At 41.1% G+C, this 479-nt stretch overlaps 1 protein-coding gene across 1 annotated transcript in view; it reads right to left on the reverse strand.

The window, feature by feature from the left end:
• The window catches only part of LOC119592212 (cuticle protein CP1499-like), a 1,116-nt gene extending 925 nt beyond the window's left edge, over window positions 1-191 (reverse strand). Inside the window, exon 1 of the mRNA XM_037941042.1 lies at window positions 145-191. Within this exon, the coding sequence (XP_037796970.1) occupies window positions 145-156 (12 nt within the window). The 5' untranslated portion in view covers window positions 157-191. The remainder of the gene's footprint in view (window positions 1-144) is intronic.
• Window positions 192-479: the final 288 nt, after the last annotated feature.

Raw genomic sequence — 479 nt, forward strand, 5'->3', positions numbered from 1 at the left:
GTATTCTCTCTAACCCTTACCTCTTTGACATTTCCCCAACAACGCGATCAAAGAACAAAACTTATCAACTTCGACACAGCACAAGAACCGATCCACACAACGGACGGAAACATATCACACACACAACTCGAGAAAGGATTTTACCAGAGTTCTCATGCTGACACAATTAGGATGGTTGAGCCACACTGCATCTCACCAGGATTCTCTTTCTCCTTATATACCCAGGGCCAAGTCCAACCTTGGGACACACCGCTACACTTACGGTGTTTCATGCGGGCAAAAGCACACACACACGCACGTACCGACATACGCACGTGTACTCAAAAACAGACGTTTTTTTCAACAATACGTTTTTCACATGAACGTAACTGCAGACAATTGTAGTGATGAGAGCTTGACTATATATGTAAGTAAGGAATTGTAATTGCGTTAGAAAATATAGAAATATAGACTAGATAATGCGAAAAATTATCTATCTA

Source organism: Penaeus monodon, chromosome 29, assembly GCF_015228065.2.
Source record: "Penaeus monodon isolate SGIC_2016 chromosome 29, NSTDA_Pmon_1, whole genome shotgun sequence".
In the NCBI taxonomy this organism is placed as follows: domain Eukaryota; kingdom Metazoa; phylum Arthropoda; class Malacostraca; order Decapoda; family Penaeidae; genus Penaeus; species Penaeus monodon.